Here is a 15,272-nt window from a genome sequence, read left to right on the forward strand (position 1 = left end):
ATTTTACCGTTGAATATGAGGGACCAAATTCATTGCTGCCAAAACAGTGAGTCATGGAACACACATTAGCCGGAGTGTCCCATGATCACTAGGATGACTTCTGGTGCATTGTGCTACCATGACATGTCTTTTCCGCAGTAGGCTGCAACGTATGATGAGGTATTTTGCCTGTCACATGATTTCCTGTTGTAGCTGTGTCGGCCCCAGGATATGAGAGAGACAAGGTGGGTGAATCTTTTATTGGATATCACCTCACCTTGGGCTTGTCTACACTACAACTTAGGTTGATGTAAGTTACGTCACTCAGGGGTGTGAAAATGACACCTTCCCCCCCCCTCAGCCCGAGCACCGTAACTTACATCAATTTAAAGCGCTGTCCACACCACGCTATGTTGGCAGGAGACGCTCTCCCATCCACATAGCTTCCGCCTCTCGTCGAGGTGGAGTAATTATGCCAACGGGAGAGTACTCTCCCATCAGCATAGCGTGTCTTCACCAGACATGCTACAGAGGCACAGCTGCATCAGTGAAGCTGCACTGATGTTGCGCAGTAATGTAGATTAGCCCCTTAACGCTCATGCTATTTCCTGACACAGGTGCCTTGCCCTGATCGTCAGAGTTTTTCCTCTCCTTGTTCTTTTGCCTCTATGCTACTGCTGCGAGAATCTACCCAGCCTGCTCTATTCCTTTCTCAGCCACCCTTACATCTTCCCTTTCTCCTCACAATCTATTGCTGATTTTTTTTGAGCTAGGGATCCCACTTCCAATACTATTGTTTAAATCATCACTCCCTGTATGTCAGAGCAGAAGTGTTTCTTGTCACAACTGCACCCGTATTTCCACTCTGTGGTTCAGCAATGGCACCCGCACTCTGGCTCCTGGCTCCCCTGGCTGCCACCTCTCTTGCGTGGAGGCACAGCCTCTCTCCCTTCTGACTGTGATGTCTCCAGGCTGACCAGTTCCTTGCCTACACTATGTTATTCCCAGCAGAGACAGACTGCTCAAGCAGGCCTGCTTGCTTTCTCTTCAGAGATGGATAATAGTGTGACTGCCCAGTTATAGTTATCACATAGCTCTTTGATATGCAAGCCTCTTTTATTCTTAAGGTAAGAGCACTACATTGAAAACCTATTAAAAACAATAAACAAACCTACATGCACGCTAATAAGCTTACCAGAGATCACCCCAACCCTAACATGGGCTCTGGCAGGAGAAGTCCTTCAACACCCTAACCAAGGGGTTTCCTTGTGATTCCAAGTTCATCACAACTTCAGTTCAAAACAAGCACTGAGTTTTACAGGGTCTCAGTAGACCAGTCCTTCCAACTCTTCTGTAAGGGACCCTTCGTGGACCAGGAGTCCTATCCATTTGCTAGATCAGGAAGAAAGCCCTGAGCCTGTTTAAAACCAGGATATTTATCCCAAAACCCTTTCTTTCTTTCTTTGTTGGTCCCTGGAGAATCCAGTTTGAAGTAGTACCTGCGAACCTCTCCAGGAAGTGGCTTCAAAGGGGCCAGAGGAATTACATTGGCACCCTCTCCACCTAGAGGAGTTACATACAATTCCACAATAACATATACACAATTGCATTTTTAAAACAATGGACCCCAAAGGTGTTAAGTTAAACCTTACTGAATTAGATTTAATTCAGTAAGGTTTAACTTATCTTAAATCCATAAGATTTGTCCAGGATATTGTCAATCTGACACAGTTCTCTTTGCTATTATTACCAGTATAATGAGTTCATATTACAACCAGGCCAATACCATAGCAGTAGGTTTGTGCTAGGCACTGGATTTTGATAGAAAAGGGATTACTGGGCAAAAAGTCTAGAAAACTAGAAACAAGTTTGTAGTAGTGATATACTATATTGTTCGAATTTAGTAGCATTTACATTACGATTGTAGGGGAACATCACTGTCTCCAAGTCTGTAAAGCAACATGTAAATTTATAGCAATATCTAAAGGATTATAATTAATAATGATAATAATAATAATTAATTGTATGTTCTAATACCATTCACCATAGTTTATTAAAGGCAAGAAGAAGATAAATGCATTTACCTGTGTTTACGCCAATCAAAAATCTGCCAACCATCAATAACTCAAACAATCCTGTTGGAAAACTGATCCCCATTAAAATGGAAGCCAGTATTGCTATGAAATTGTTCACCAGAAGAGCTCCTTTTCTAAAAGTAAAAATAACAAAGGTCACAGAAACATACTGTTATAAGAAAAATGCGTTATAATAGTATGGAGAAAAGGCTTTGCATTTCAACAATACAGTACTCACTGGAAATTGGGAGACCTGATGCCTGTCTACTTTATGTTTAAAAACAAACATGCCTAATAATGTGTGTGTATGTGATCTCTCTCATGCACATGGAGTATGTTTCTTTATTTGCATTCAAGGTGTTTATGGAATACCTGTGAAGTGTATGCATTCTGTGCAGCATGCAAGACTGGCTCAAAGGATGGGCGATCAGGGTGGCCGCCCTGGGCAGTGTTGTGATTACTGGGGCTATAAATTTACTCTAATTGTGAGCTCAACTACAAAAATATGTAAAAGTTCAGAAGATGTCACAATAACCTATAACAGGGGTCGGCAACCTTTCAGAAGTGTTGTGCCGAGTCTTCATTTATTCACTCTAATTTAAGGTTCCGCGTGCCAGTAATACATTTTAACGTTTTCAGAAGGTCTCTTTCTGTAAGTCTATAATATATAACTAAATTATTGTTGTATGCAAAGTAAATAAGGTTTTTAAAATGTTTAAGAAGCTTCATTTAAAATTAAATTAAAATGCAGAGCTCCCCGGACCGGTGGGCAGGACCCGGGCAGTGTGAGTGCCACTGAAAATCAGCTTGTGTGCCGCCTTCAGCACGCGTGCCATAGGTTGCCTACCCCTGACCTATAATAACAAACGTTGGTGGGAAAAGGTACAAAAAGCAGACAGAAAAACTCAATTAGTCTAAACAGAAAGGCCTACTGATATGGTTTAAGGACTATGTTGAAATCATGCTTGGCAAAAACAGAAGACATGGAACTGAAAATTAATTAACCAAAACTGGTATGTTGGATTTTAGGCCTAATTGGTGTAAAAAAGATAAGGGAATGGGCTGTTGCACCCATCAGTCCTTTTTGGGTCCTTAAAGAAAGAGACTTTGTGGGGAAAATAAGGAAGAACAGATGGCGGCTACTGGATAGAGCTTCCCATCATAGCTGCCACCCCTACCATCTCCTGGCAGCCCAGACCTTCTTCATACTAATCTTGAGGGGTGTCCTGACCATATCGGGCCAGAGAGAGGCACCCAGATCACATCGCCACCCCTACCAGCTCCAGCTGAACCCCAACACCCACTGAGATGAGACAGAATCACACTGTAACAGCAGCTCCAGCCCGTATCAACTAACTTATTCTCTTTCCCCAAAGGACAGGTATTACCGTCTTTGATACCATCTAAGAGACTGCCAGACAAGGGATTTTTCCTTGTAAAACTCTCTCCAGCTAAAGGGAAAGGGAACAAGGGATGTTATTAAAATGAACCCTTACTTAATACTTTACATTTCAAATGTTTTAATTGTTTTTCCTTTTTTTCTGTATCTTTAATAAAAGGTTAAAGGGATTTTTAATGGTGCGTTTGCCATGGTACTGAGCAGGCTGAGGTCTCTGTATACCAATCCTGGACCTTGTTTAACACTGTTTAGTGTTGGACAGTGACTGGGTTATGTTAGCACCTTTGGTACTACAATAGCACCAACATACAGGGAGCACCAAATCCCTAGGGATGGGAAAGAAGGGAGCAGATGATGCAGAACCTCCAGACCAGGCCTGGCTCCAGTCCCTGCCCAACCCAGGGAGAGAGGTATCTGCAAGCCAACTCCAGTGGCTCTCATTTAGTGGGTCTGGCTCCCACCAGCAGCCTCTCCTTTGAGTTGGCCACCCTGGGAAATCAGAGTTCCTACATTCCCTTCCACACACTGTTCTGCCCCTATTCCCCAGCTCTCCATGTGCAAAGCGAGCTCATCAGGACGGTGGGGCAAGGTGCCCCGTGGGATGGGGCCTGGGAGGAGACCACAGTTCTGGGACTGCAGTGGACTGGGAGGGAATGGGAAGAGCCCAAAGGGATGGGAGGGAATGGGATGCCAGGGGGGTGGGGCTGGGCAAGGTGCCCTGGGCCATGTGCTGTTGTGGGGCAGGAGGGATTGTGGCAGCCTGTGTTCCACCATTATTTATTAAGAGGCTGGCAGTCTCCCCCCACCCCCACCCCCACCCAGAGGAATGTGAGAGAGCAGGGTTGGTAAGAGCTGGACTCTAGGTCCTGGTCCCAGTCAGTCACCTGCCTTGGCCCAGTCATGTTCACAGAAGACTCCTTTCTCAGAGCATGGGACACTGTTCCTTGCTCTGGTGCCCGCTGCCTCAGCTGCCGCTTTGAAAAACCCAACACAAATAAAGCTTACCAGCCATCCTGGGCACCACATCCCTGTTGTTCTACTCCTTCCACCCCCACCCCCACCCCCACCCCTCAGACAGGCAGCGGGTGGAGGTGGGGAGGGGGTTTTCCACCCTGGCCATCAGGACACTTAGGGCCAACCCTGGCAGCATGTGTATACTAGTGTGCAGGCTGTATATCTATGCAGGGTGCGTGTGCACATGCCTACAATGTCTATGTTCTTTATGTAACTGTATGTGTTTTATGCTGCATGGAGTGCACATATGCTTAAATATAAAGGGACCTGATTTGATATGGAGAAATAAGGGTTTGATCAGAAGAACTGGACTGGCGGGTTGTAATTCAGGGCTCTTCTTCCCAGTAGAAGTCCCCTTTCCTTATTAGCTAATACTGATTTCTGTTTCTAGTTAGGTAATTGGAAGAGTCTTCTGGATAAAGCATGTTTCCTTCTGAGCTCTTTCTCCATTTGCTTTTATCACTTTCCAGTCACAAAAAAGGAAAAGAAAACAGGCCAAGCATCCATTTGCTGCCAAAGCTTCCACTGATATGTTCAACTCACCTGCCTAATCTAATCGCCATGCTGCCTCCAATGTGAGCTCCACACAGACCTCCAAGGGAAAATATGGAAGCAATGACAGACCAGAGGAGAGTTAGCAAGCTGGGATTCAGTTCCGTCTGATAGCGACTGCTCCAAGTTTCATTTAGGAATTTGTGGATGTGCTGAAAATGCAGAGTGGTGAATCAACTTGAATCTCAATAAACAATTGATCACTTAGCCCAGATGCCTGAGATCCCATCCTCAGAGCCAATATGTGTAAGGGGAAACATCTTACTGAATATCAGCCATTCCCAGTAGAGCTGTGTTACACAAAAATGCTACTAACTAGCTGCAAATTAGCAGAATCCTGACTCACTAGTGCAGCCCCAAAATAGTCTTCCTATTTCCAAAAGACTATTGTGTGCAGTGTTGCTGTCATGCTTTATCTCAGGGGTGACTGCCTTTAAGTAGTGGGTCAATGATCCTTCCATATAAAGTTCATAAAGAGCTTTCACATCCTTCTGAATGAATGGGGTGTGGGTGAGTGTTGTGGGTGTGACTCTCAATAGGTTTCATGCTCCAAAGTCATTTGTGCTCTTTTCAAAATCCCCCCCTTAATGTAGATCTCAGAGTAGGACAGGATTTCTGCACTACTCAGACAAGTGATGTGATACTAGTCTTGGAAAAGTATCAGAGGGGTAGCCGTGTTAGTCTGAATCTGTAAAAAGCAACAGAGGGTCCTGTGGCACCTTTAAGACTAACAGAAGTATTGGGAGCATAAGCTTTCGTGGGTAAGAACCTCACTTCTTCAGATGCAAGTCTTGGAAAGTTACTCAGGGGTTTTTATTAACTGAGTCTGTCAAGAAGCTCCAGACACTGGACGGAATGATGGAAGCTAAGGTGGAAAAGACCTATTAGGTCACATACAGTTCATCTCCCAAGGAGCCAATGCAGGCTTGTTCCCTTTTTAGTCTTTTAGCCTGTTTAGTTTTGAATGTCACTTCCCAGGGGTGACTATTCCACAACTCAATAAATTTCACTGTTAGGAAATTGATCCTGATAATCAGCCTAAATTTTCCTTTTCTTAATTTGATCCCAGGACTCATAGTAATGCTGTCTTAAGCCACCCTAAGTATTCTTCCTTCTTCCTTGGGACATACACCCTTCATTTATTTGTAAACTGTTAACCTACACACGGAGTGAATCCAATGGAAATTTCATTCTAAGCCCGTTTTTACTGGCTTATAGTGTTTTACCACTATCCATGTCTCAGTCCTAGATGCCCCAAATCATAGACGCCAAAAAATTGGCGTGTGCTTACCACCTCCCAGCAGCCAGCGCCTCCCCCATGCTGGCAGCCCTGCTGATCAACTTCTCCCTCTCCCTCCCATCGCCTCCTGCCTGCTGTAGATCAGCTGTTCTGCGTCATGCAGGAGGTGCTGGGAGGGAGGGGGAAGAGTGGGGAGGGGGCGCGCTCAGGGGAGGGTGTGGGAAGAGGCGGGGTGGGAGGTGTGGCCTTGGGGGAAAGGGTGGAGTGGGGGCAGAGCAAGGGCGGAAAGAGGGGGGTGGGATCAGAGTCTGGGGCGGAGGGTCGAGCACCCCCCAGGTAGAGAGGAAGTCAGTGCCTACCACTGTGAAATGACTGCAGATTTTACTTTCAGAGTCTCTGGAATCAGTGTGCTTCATAGTTTCTGGTCAGCAAAAAATCCAAAGAGCAGACAAACAGCACTATTTTCGTACCCCCTGCTCTCTTTCCAGCATACAACTTATCTTTTCATGGTTAGTGTATTTTAACCATACTAAAAGCATTACATGTTATAACAAATGAAAGCTGCATAATTTAATTGGCAAATAAGTTTGCTGTTAGCAGAAATGCACAACCATCTTTTTCACAGGGCCATTCTACCCCAATTCTCTCTGGGTCCTCTACGGTAAATATGCAGGATACTCAAGACCACTAAGAGCAGGTGCAGAAGCTAAAAGTTGGGTGACAGCTTCTGAGGGACATTTTCAGGTCTAAAGAAACCCAACATTTCTTGACCCCCTAAAAATGTCTTTTTCTATCAGCTGCCATAATCCTGCCTGTAACACTTTGTGCTAAGCCAGCCACAGAAGTTAAAGGGTGAAAAGATTTATTTTATCATCTAGGTCCTTCCCTTGAAACAGACCTCAAACGAGGATTATGTCCCTCTGATAATTGTCAGTTGGCACTCTCTGCTGTATTGATCAGACATGGACCAAATAAATGTTATATGTAACTGAAACACAAACTCACTGGAAACTTGGTATGAAACTCAGAGAATCATCCAGAATCCTACAAATGAAAGGTCTCCTGCTCCCACTGAAGTCAATGTGAGTTTTGCCATTGAGATCAGCGGAACAGGACGGGGCCCAAAATGCACAAGCATGGGAACAATAAGATGGTGCCTTACCTCGGTGGGTGCATTGATAATGGAAACATTATATCCATATTGAAATGTCCCTCCAATTCCAACAGCACAAACAGCCAGAAACAGTGTCCAGCTGGGCAGCTATAGAAAGAAACAAAGAATAACCAGGGCATGAGACATGATGGAGCCTAGACTATTAGTGTGATTTCAGTCTCTAACCAGCCTGGGAGAAAAATCCACAACACCAATTCATCATTTATGTCTGGACTCAGAGCATTTGGGTAGAGTCCTAGCAACATTTCACATAAGTCTGTGGTAGAAAATGCATTTCCCCTTGGCTTGGCAAGGAGTGTTCCCATTAGATGTGAACAGTTATCTGAGGCTCAAAAGCCTTTCTGTGTGATGTTAAGGACAATGCAGGAACAGCTTCAGTGAAACTAGAGCAGAGATGGTAACACACACTGCCTTTCAGTAACACCAAATAGTTGCACACATCTCCTAAGTGGCAAGCTGGAATTTAGGAAACAGAACAGCAGCTTTGCTTGGTACTTTGAGGGCATGTGACTGCCTAAGCTGATACAACGCCTGGTTCTCACAAAGGCATGTCTATCTATATAGGTTCTAACATATCTAATAGAGGTGAATGGCTTTTAACTACACTGGTCTACAATTTTTGAGAAGTCGTCTGCTTCAGAGATAAAATGTGCTATTTATTATGTATTTTGATGTGCTGAATTCAAATATGACAATTAAAACAACTGATTGGCTACTGTTTCTAAGATATTTAAGTTTTTACATTTTATGTCTATGTATATTGTGTAGATAGTAGAGTTTTAATCATAAATTGTAAACCTAGGTCTTTTCATGTGTTTATGGTTGCTTTACATGATAATATTTCACCTGTCCTGTTTATGTAACACTTTAAAAATCAGCAAAAGGGTTATATAAATAAAATTTATTATGAAACAAAAGGCAAAAAACTATTATGTACATAGTTTAGTCCTATTCAGTGTCTACTCGGCGCTTCTTGGCTTGTCTCTTGTATTCATTAAATGGAGCATCTCTTGTCACTGTCCAGCAATAGTCTGCAAGCATTGATGGGCTCCATTTGCCCTGATAGCGTTTCGCCATTGTTGCAATGTCCTGGTGAAATCGCTCGCCGTGCTCATTGCTCACTGCTCCGCAGTTCGGTGGAAAAAAATCTAGATGAGAGTGCAAAAAATGTATCTTTAGTGACATGTTGCAACCAAGGCTTTTGTATGCCTCGAGGAGGTTTTCCACCAACAACCTGTAGTTGTCTGCCTTGTTGTTTCTGAGAAAATTTATTGCCACTAACTGGAAGGCTTTCCATGCCGTCTTTTCCTTGCCACGCACTGCATGGTCAAATGCATCATCTCGAAGAAGTTCACCAATCTGAGGACCAACAAAGACACCTTCCTTTATCTTAGCTTCACTTAACCTTGGAAATTTTCCACGGAGGTACTTGAAAGCTGCTTGTGTTTTGTCAATGGCCTTGACAAAGTTCTTCATCAGACCCAGCTTGATGTGTAAGGGTGGTAACAAAATCTTCCTTGATTCAACAAGTGGTGGATGCTGAACACTTTTCCTCCCAGGCTCCAATGACTGTCGGAGTGGCCAATCTTTCTTGATGTAGTGGGAATCTCTTGCACGACTATCCCATTCGCAGAGAAAACAGCAGTACTTTGTGTATCCAGTCTGCAGACCAAGCAAGAGAGCAACAACCTTCAAATCGCCACAAAGCTGCCACTGATGTTGGTCATAGTTTATGCACCTCAAAAGTTGTTTTATGTTGTCATAGGTTTCCTTCATATGGACTGCATGACCAACTAGAATTGATGGCCAAATATTGCCATTATGCAGTAAAACAGCTTTAAGACTCGTCTTCGATGAATCGATGAACAGTCTCCACTCATCTGGATCGTGAACGATGTTGAGGGCTGCCATCACACCATCAATGATCTTGTAGCCTGCTACAAGATCACCTTCCATGAAGAAGAATGGGACAAGATCCTTTTGACGGTCACGGAACATGGAAACCCTAACATCACCTGCCAGGAGATTCCACTGCTGTAGTCTGGAGCCCAACAGCTCTGCCTTACTCTTGGGTAGTTCCAAATCCCTGACAAGGTCATTCAGTTCACCTTGTGTTATGAGGTGTGGTTCAGAGGAGGAGGATGGGAGAAAATGTGGGTCCTGTGACATTGATGGTTCAGGACCAGAAGTTTCATCCTCTTCCTCTTCCTCGTCTGACTCAAGTGAGAATGATTCTGGTGCATCAGGAAGCGGCAGTCCTTCTCCGTGGGGTACTGGGCATATAGCTGATGGAATGTTTGGATAATGCACAGTCCACTTTTTCTTCTTTGACACACCTTTCCCAACTGGAGGCACCATGCAGAAGTAACAATTGCTGGTATGATCTGTTGGCTCTCTCCAAATCATTGGCACTGCAAAAGGCATAGATTTTCTTTTCCTGTTCAACCACTGGCAAAGATTTGTTGCACAAGTGTTGCAGCATATGTGTGGGGCCCACCTCTTGTCCTGATCTCCAGTTCTGCAGCCAAAATAAAGGTGATAGGCTTTCTTAACCATAGTGGTTATACTGCGCTTTTGTGATGCAAAAGTCACTTCACCACAAACATAGCAGAAGTTATCTGCACTGTTCACACAAGTACGAGGCATCTCTGCTCACTTTGGCTAAACAGAAATGTGTCCCTTTGCAAAATCAAACACTGACAAATAAGAGAGCACGACACTGTATGATTTCTAGAGCTGATATAGGGCAATTTGTTCAGCAGAGTGATGTAAGCTTCGTTATGATTGCATCATCCATGACTTCTAGGAATAACATGATGCAATTCATTTCATGTATGACGCAATACCAGCTTCAGATTGCATCATTCATTGTTTTGCCTAAAAAGCAAGTACTGTCCAAACCAGTCATAGATTTATTCATAGATCCAGTCAAAGATGTATTTTAGTCATTTCTGGTTTAAATTGAGATCCCTTCCCTTTATAACTCACTTATCCTCCGCCATTCCCAAGTCAAGGGTCGTATATACTGACCCAATAGCATATCTTGAAAACTAGAGCCAATCAACAATTTTAAGCATCATTTTCGTTCTCAGGTTTCAGAGTAGCAGCCGTGTTAGTCTGTATCTGCAAAAAGAACAGGAGTACTTGTGGCACCTTAGAGACTAACAAATTTATTAGAGCATAAGCTTTCGTGGGCTACAACCCACTTCTTCGGATGCATATAGAGTGAAACATATATTGAGGAGATATATATATACACACACATACAGAGAGCATGAACAGGTGGGAGTTGTCTTACCAACTCTGAGAGGCCATTTAAGTAAGAGAAAAAAAACTTTTGAAGTGATAATCAAGATGGCTCAGTACAGACAGTTTGATAAGAAGCAAGTGTGAAAATACTTACAAGGGGAGATAGATTCAATGTTTGTAATGGCTCAGCCATTCCCAGTCTTTATTTAATCCTGTGTTGATTGTGTCTAGTTTGCATATCAATTCCAGCTCAGCAGTCTCTCGTTGGAGTCTGTTTTTTAAGTTTTTCTGTTTTAAGATAGCCACCCGCAGGTCTGTCATAGAATGGCCAGACAGGTTAAAGTGTTCTCCCACTGGTTTTTGAGTATTATGATTCCTGATGTCAGATTTGTGTCCATTAATTCTTTTGCGTAGAGACTGTCCGGTTTGGCCAATGTACATGGCAGAGGGGCATTGCTGGCACAGACTCCAACGAGAGACTGCTGAGCTGGAATTGATATGCAAACTAGACACAATCAACTCAGGGCTAAATAGGGATTGGGAATGGCTGAGCCATTACAAACATTGAATCTATCTCCCCTTATAAGTATTTTCACACTTGCTTCTTATCAAACTGTCTGTACTGAGCCATCTTGATTATCACTTCAAAAGTTTTTTTTCTCTTACTTAATTGGCCTCTCAGAGTTGGTAAGACAACTCCCACCTGTTCATGCTCTCTGTATGTGTGTGTATATATATCTCCTCAATATATGTTTCACTCTATATGCATCCGAAGAAGTGGGTTGTAGCCCACGAAAGCTTATGCTCTAATAAATTTGTTAGTCTCTAAGGTGCCACAAGTACTCCTGTTATTTTCGTTCTCAGTGACCCAGAATTAGTAAAGTTTGATTACATTTATTTCAGAAGCATTTTGGCTGTAGAGCAGTGCTATTAATGGATTAACATTAACGATATATGTAAAAAAACAACAAGGGGGCATAGAGCCATGAAAGATCAACTCATGGTCCAGAGGTTTTTCTCTTGCACTGAAATGCAGAGGCAGAAATAAGGCCCTTGTTCTGTCACTGTGACTCATGAGGCAGTTCTGTGCAAAAAGACTCTCACCAGCCATTGCAAGGTGTTTCTGTACTTTTATTTTTAATGAGAAACAATGGTTTTAGAACTGTGCCTTCATTTAACCATATGCAGAATTGTTCTGTTGCCTCTTGCCCTTCTCTTTTCACAGCTAGAAAAAAGGTCATTACTAATAGCAACTAAGAGTGCTGAAGATAGGGAGGTTGCCCACTATGGCCCATATCCGGAGGTAATGCGTGGGGGTGGACACGCGGGGCCACATGCCGCCCCCCCAGATTTCTGCCAGGGCTTATACTTTTATTTCTTTTTTTGCAGGGAGGGGGTTCAAAACATGAGTGCACAGTAGTTTATTTCAAAGCAGAGATGCCAGCAATAGCGAGCTGCTCCTTCTTTGTCCTCCCCCTTTGCAGGCTCATCTCATGCTGGCGCTGACCCACAGCGACCCTCCAGCCAGGCCAATGGGGCCATGCGTGTGGGGCAAATTCCGCATTTGCCCGAGGCTTGCAGGGCTGGGCCCACGGTGGGGTCACCGCCAGCCCATGGGGCAGGGCACCTGCCCTGGTGTTTGTTTGGGACTCACTCAGGGACCTTGTGGAATATAACCAGGGCCATAGGGTGGCTAATGCACAGGAGCCCCAGCCAGCGGGACCTTGGAAGCCAGGCTGGAAACCACCCAACCTCCAGGGGCTCCCACGTGTGGGTTTCCTATTGACTCAGAGCTGGCCCCATGCTCGGTCACATGGTGCCACCGGGCCCCTCCCTGCAGGGCAGCTGGCGGAGCTGAGCCAATAAATTGACTTCGGAGGCCGGGTGAGAGGCAGGAGCAACAGCTGGGTGCTGCAGGGAGGGGCTACTGCTTTCAGGGAAGGAAGACTGAGGGTAAGGGGAGGGGCCTGCCTATGGGGGGCCATGACGTGAGCTGTCCGGGAGGGTGGCCAAACCTTTAAATTGTGCTCCTCCCCCCACTTTCAACGGTTACGTGTCGCCTCCGTGTGACTCGCATAGTGCTGCAGCCAAATCAGACAACAACCACCAACTGTTGCTCTTGTCTCATGATTTCTTACTTGTAATTGTACAGAATTATTATTTTTATAATTAATCACTTGATGGATTAACTCATTACTGGCTTCTACTCTTAGATATGTCCCCACATTCTTCTTATGAGCACGACAAGTCTTTACAATGCTAACAACACTGTATTCACTCTAAGGCAAAAAGGTTTCTGTTAGCACCTCCCACAGCCATAGGGTCACTGTTCTGGACCTACAGCATATGGACACAAAAAAATTAAGTATAGTTGATGCTGAATAAACAACAAATAATATAGTTATGCAGACCAAGCCCTCCAAAAATGCAGCATCATTGAGGAACAGTGCAATTCAACAGTCCTGTTATGGAAATAGGAGCCAGAACTCATAGGTTCTAGTCCCTACTCTGTTACTGACTCCTTGTGTAACCTGAGTAAGCCATTTAAACGACCCTGTGCCTCAGTTTACCATCTGTAAGACAGGGATTTTAACCTTTTGTGTACTTTGAACTCTACAGACAAACTGATAAGAATTATTATTTTATTGCTATGGAAGCATATTCATTGCCTTATTTAATTTGAACTAAAGCTGTTACATTTTGGGTTGAATCCTTCTTATAATCTGCACTGAGACTCCTAGTTCAGTTCTGATTTTTTTTTCTGAAAAGATCCTAAGGGAACATCTGGTATTGGAGGCAAGGTTAAACACCACATGGGTGCGGAGCTCCATTCTTTAAAAAAAAAAGTAACAAAATCATTAAGGTACACACATGTCATACTAAGTAACTGTGTGATCTGATGATTGTCCTTCCTTTCCCATTTCTGCCCATCTCTGTCTGTTTATAACTTTCACTTGCTATGTCATGTTGAGTTTAGAGCTATGTTCTTCAAAGTAGGAACCATATCTGTACTTGTGTGAGCTGCCCAGCCATGGCATTTTGTGACATTATTACATCAATTTAGAAACAGGACACTAACCAAAAGGCTGCTCCATTTAACTTCATGGTGGGGCTAAGGAAAAGTTCCACGACAACCTCCCTTTATGTGGGAGAAAAGTCTCAAATCCATTTCCTTATAAGCCTAATTATTTCTTTTGTGAGATTCTGATTTAAAGGTACAGCACAAAACAACTGGAGGATGTTTCATTTGCAAATCATTAGTAAAGTTACAAAACTCCATACCCCGCAGGCATCTTTACCGGTAAGGATAGTTCTGCTTACCTTGCTGGGGCTTCTAGGACCTTTCAGCAGCGGCTGGCACTCCATTATTAGTATTAGGCTGGATTAGATTTCCCTTGTAAACTTTAACAAGCTACAGTACAAGAATGAGAGGTGCCATGGAAATTGAAGTTATTATTAATTATTATTATTATTATTTGCTATTAGTGCTAATGTAAGAAAATCTGGATTCTTTATTCCAGCTCTAGCACTCCAGCTTCCTCCCTTCGGAACAGTTTTTTTTTAATAAAAAAATTTTTTTTTTGCGGATACAGACTAACTCGGCTGCTACTCTGAAACCTTTTTTTTTAATGGAAATGTTCAACCCTCTCATCAAGTCACAGTTTGAAGAGCTCTCTCAATAAACCTTTTGACATTAAACTGTGAAAAATCCCTTCATTTCAGTCACTCAGGGAAACATGCACATTAGCTGCCTGTTAGTTATGGGCAATATTTTGGCCAGTAAAGAAAGCAAAAGGACAGTTACCTTGTGATTTGCTGTCAAGTCTCCCACTGTCCATGATCCTGTAATAGTTTGCTTACTGCATTCCATTGATTATAGACTGAAGAGTGGAGTTAATAAAATTAAACAGTGTGAAACCAGAAGATCTTGTCCCTAAACACAACTCTTTAATCTGCTGGCCCTTCAGGCACAAGTAGGAAGCACTGAGCTTCTCATCTGACTAGGATTTAACTCACTGCCCAGAATAACTGAGCCAGATCTGAACTAACACATGGTACCAGCTCTGAGGTAGGAGAATTAATTACTAACAGCTTCTGTAAATACTGGAAGCTTAAAAATATGGGATAAAAGCTCAAAATAATAAGGAATCTATTTAGCTATTTATTTTATTTTATTGTCCCCAAGCAACTTTGCTGAGAGGTTTCTTAGCCATGCTGGAGGATGGTGAGATTCAGCACTCAACAGACCAGTATTTCCTTTACCATTTTGTCATGTATATAGGAAGGTCACTGGAGACTGACCATTTTGAGTGAGTGTTGAATAATAAAAGCCTCAAATTCTATTTTTGGATATGCTCATGGAGTTTCCATTAATGTCAGCGGGGATTGTGGCTGCAAATCCAAGGACAGAATTTGACTCTTTGTTGTAAATAAACAATACTTTATTTATAAACAAACAAACAATTTGCTAATCTGACACCCAGTGCCTGGAACAAAAATATAACTAAACTTTCTCTATACCTCTTAATTTCACTTTTGAAATTTAGTTTAATCCAGGTTAAATTAGGCAAAATGCCTATGAAAGATCAT

General features: G+C 43.2%; 1 protein-coding gene across 1 annotated transcript in view; it reads right to left on the reverse strand.

Moving 5' to 3' along the window:
• LOC135890375 (solute carrier family 2, facilitated glucose transporter member 11-like) overlaps positions 1–14,048 on the reverse strand; it is a 34,131-nt gene extending 20,083 nt beyond the window's left edge. Inside the window, exons 1-4 of the mRNA XM_065417772.1 lie at positions 14,004–14,048; positions 7,422–7,520; positions 5,011–5,171; positions 2,064–2,188 (exon numbers count right to left, since the gene is read on the reverse strand). Of these exons, the coding sequence (XP_065273844.1) occupies positions 2,064–2,188; positions 5,011–5,171; positions 7,422–7,520; positions 14,004–14,048 (430 nt within the window). The remainder of the gene's footprint in view (positions 1–2,063; positions 2,189–5,010; positions 5,172–7,421; positions 7,521–14,003) is intronic.
• Positions 14,049–15,272: the final 1,224 nt, after the last annotated feature.

Source organism: Emys orbicularis, chromosome 16 (assembly GCF_028017835.1).
Source record: "Emys orbicularis isolate rEmyOrb1 chromosome 16, rEmyOrb1.hap1, whole genome shotgun sequence".
In the NCBI taxonomy this organism is placed as follows: domain Eukaryota; kingdom Metazoa; phylum Chordata; order Testudines; family Emydidae; genus Emys; species Emys orbicularis.